A 3,700-nucleotide genomic window follows, 5' to 3' on the forward strand; every position below is an offset into this window, starting at 1 on the left:
TTAAATGCAAAAATAAATAAATAATAGATGCAAAAATAAATAAATAAATCTGAAAATTAATAAATAAATAAATAAAAGGGAAAACAGAAAACAGAAACAGAAACATTAAACGGAAGAGTAAATAAATAAGGGAAAAAGTACAAAGATAAATAAATAAAGAAGCAAATTAAAGCAGAAATATCAATTTATGTCACATTTTATCAATTAATTAATGACTACATCTTTTTTTGATATTATCTTTGCTACATTTAATGACATATGTATTCATTTATCATGGCATTTATTTATTCATTTATTTTTGATTTTGGCAGGTTCTGTCCTCCATAGTTTCCCCCTGCTTGCAGTCTTTATGCTAAGCTAAGCTAACCAGCTGGCTCCAGCTTCATATTTAACAGACAGATATGAGAGGGGGATCAGTCTTCTCATCAAACTCTTGGCAAAGAAAAAGCAAATTAGCGTACTCTGAAAGTTCTGTACTCTTCTTATGCAGCTTACTGACTAAGTTGTTCCTTCACCCTACTTTTGTATTATTTAAAATGGTCTTCAAATAACTATTTACCTTCTACCCTCTCCCTCTCTCTTCCTCCAGGTGGGCATGTTTGTGTGTGGAGGTCCTGTTCTGCATTTGGAGGTGAACCCTGAAAAGCCCACTGAACTGGTTTGTGGTGACGGACAGGGAAAGATCTACTTCCTCTCCTGGAAAGAATAATCCTCAAGATATTAAATAAAGGTTATCTATCTATCTATCCATTTATCTATTATGCACTAAATTCAGCATTTAGGAAAAATGCTTAAACACCACAATTAACCAAAGATTGCTAGGAATGTGTTGCTTCCTCTTTGCTTCAATGAAGGCGAATAGTATATTTAAAAAACAAATGAAGGTGAAATATTTACATCACATACAGGGATAAGCATCTATGTAATAGTTGCAAAGATATGTTTACTTTACATGTGCCTTTACTTTATAAGATAGAAGAAAATATTATCAGTTATAGTTTTGTGTGAGCTGAATTAATCAATGGCCTTATTTTATTTGAAAGTTGTAACAGAATGAAAATAGGAATGTGGGATATGAAACAATTATCTTTTTTTTGACAATAAATTAAATGTTCAAATCTGCACTTTGAAATGTTGTTTGGTTTGTTTTTTAAAAGGACTAAATGAAAAAAAGAATGTGGATTTAAACAAAAAATATTGTATGTTATACTTTCTTTACATTTAACAAATTAGTCAATAATTAGTAGCTTTTCTTTTATATTCCTGGGACAAGAAAATGGGTGTTGACATTCTAGTTATTGTCAGATTTTCTGTGAATGAATGCATTTAAAGGTAATTAAACCAAAAGCAGGAGAGATTTGCTTTGATTGCTATTTGACATGTGTTTTATGTAAACAGAGACTCTGTCTAGCTGTGAGACATCGATGGCAGACATGTAAACACAGCTTATCAGCTAAGTGCTTTTACAGCTCTTATCTGCACTGAATTGCTTCTGTTCTGTTGACAATGGGTCATATTTAGTGCAATAAAACTATATCTACTGCTGCACACTGAATTTGAATGTTTTCACCATGAAATGAATAGAAATGTGAACCTTAATGGGACAGTTAATAATCACATAATAATGTTGCGTTATATTTCAATAGGCTATGTTAATAAGATGGACTTTAATATTATAACATTAAAACAGCATAATGAGACTTATACAGCAGTTTGACTTTGGCCATTATGCCAGAACATTAGCTGTGTCCCAAATCCATACATACTAATTCTATACAATATTTAATACATAATCGTCATAGTATACTGACTGTTAAGGTAGGAGATGTACAAAAATATCAAAATACTTTAACATTTTCTAGCCTACTAACAAGAAATTATACAATATGTGTGACGTTGGGGACAAATCAAAATGCAAATTTGGAAACCTACTGCCAAATAAACGTTTCTCTAAGATTTAATGCTTATCATTTTGTTTTCCAAGATTTTTTCAGTTTAACCACCTCCCATAATTAATCTAAAATTGTTCCAGCTGTAAGTAACTCCTCCATTTATTTCCTTTGTGCATTTTATTGTGGGAGAATAAACATCATACTCTGATTTGAGTATGCTTTATTTTGTCATTTTTTTTCCGGCGGTGGAATAATTACCAGTAAGTGCATTTACTGAAGTACAATTAAGAGATACTTGTACTGTACTAGAGTATTTCTATTTCATAATACTCTATACTTCTACTCCACTACAATTTGGAAGCCAATATTGTACTTTACTTCACTACATTTATTTAATGTCCGTTACTAGTTACTTTGCAGATTCAGATTATTAATACAAAATGTAAATCAACTAATAAAAGCTGACGTGTTTTTACGGATTAAGCTATAAGGCAGACTGTAAAGTAGTTGAAATCAGCTCCACTTAGGCAGCTGCAACATTAGTGATGCTTATATTAATGCAACACTATTTATAATCCAGTAATATAATATACATCATTCTGAAATTACCCATTCTACATAATGAGTACTTTAAGTATATTTTGATGCTATACTTATGTACTTTTACTTGAGTTAGATGTGTTACTGTTGTATCGCCACTTTTACTGGTAAAGGCTCTGAGTACTTCCTCCACTACTGGTAGACAGTGGAATTCAGACTGACACAAAATATCAACTAACTCAACTAATGATGATACATCATTATGGATCAAGCTACCCAGCAGTATATATAGTAATTACAATTAGCTCCACCTTTACCAGCTGCAACATTAAAGAGATGTACATATTAATGCCTCATCTATTATAATCCAGTGATATAAAATAGCCTACATGATTCTGAAATAGGCCATTTTGCCTAAATACTTTTACTTGTAACAGAGTAGGTTTTTCTCTGTAGTAGTGATGTGTCGGTAACGAACGAGCCAGCTCTTTGAGCCGACTCTTTCAAGTGAACGATAAGAGCCGACTTCCGTCCGAGAGCTGTTATTTTTTTTCTCTTTCTTTAATTAATTCAATGCAGATTGATAGGATGATCTTCTCCGCGCCACGGGCACTCCATGCACTGACTGTGACTGAATGTTGTGTTACTGACGTCCGTACGACCAATCAGGTGATGACAGACAAGGATCATACCATCAAGCAGGGAGGGGCGGCGGTGCGCGGCACGCTGACGGTTTACAGGTACAGAGCAGGAGGGAGAGGAGGAGAGAAAGAGAGAGAGGAGTGCGGTGCGCGAATAGCAGACAAGATGAGTGACAGTCGGCAACGAAGCAGCATGTTAAATTATGGTATTCTGGAAATTATAAGGTTTAGTATAATTATATTGAATAATTTAAGTGATATATGAGCACACATACTAATCATAGGTAAAAACAGTGCTAAATTTGGCTGAATTATAAAAGGCAGACGTGGTTCAATGAAGAGCCGTTTGGGAGCCGAAAGAGCCGGCTCTTCTTGGTGAGCTGAGCCAAATGATCCGACTCACTAAAAAGAGCCGTAATTCCCATCACTATTAGTGATGTTTAATAGCCTTGAGGGAAGTAGAAAGTAGGAGTTTCCGAGCAGCACCTGAAAGCAGCATCAGGCTGATGTCAAACTCCCAGGTGAGACAGACACGCCCTCTCTAGGACGACAGCACAGGTAAGAGAAAAGAAAAACTGGATCCACCGGTTTTCAATCATGTCCGTGTTATAAACAAAAAACCTTCAC

The 3,700-nt window shown here is 34.4% G+C and overlaps 1 protein-coding gene across 4 annotated transcripts in view; it reads left to right on the forward strand.

Annotated features, from left to right (window-relative positions):
* The window catches only part of tep1 (telomerase-associated protein 1), a 42,530-nt gene extending 41,397 nt beyond the window's left edge, over positions 1-1,133 (forward strand). For all 4 annotated transcript variants that reach the window (XM_074652048.1, XM_074652047.1, XM_074652049.1 and 1 more), the window contains exon 56: positions 590-1,133. In XM_074652048.1, coding sequence (XP_074508149.1) covers positions 590-709 — 120 coding nt within the window. In that variant the 3' untranslated portion in view covers positions 710-1,133. The remainder of the gene's footprint in view (positions 1-589) is intronic.
* Positions 1,134-3,700: the final 2,567 nt, after the last annotated feature.

The sequence above is a fragment of the Sebastes fasciatus genome, chromosome 11 (assembly GCF_043250625.1).
Source record: "Sebastes fasciatus isolate fSebFas1 chromosome 11, fSebFas1.pri, whole genome shotgun sequence".
Lineage (NCBI taxonomy): Eukaryota > Metazoa > Chordata > Actinopteri > Perciformes > Sebastidae > Sebastes > Sebastes fasciatus.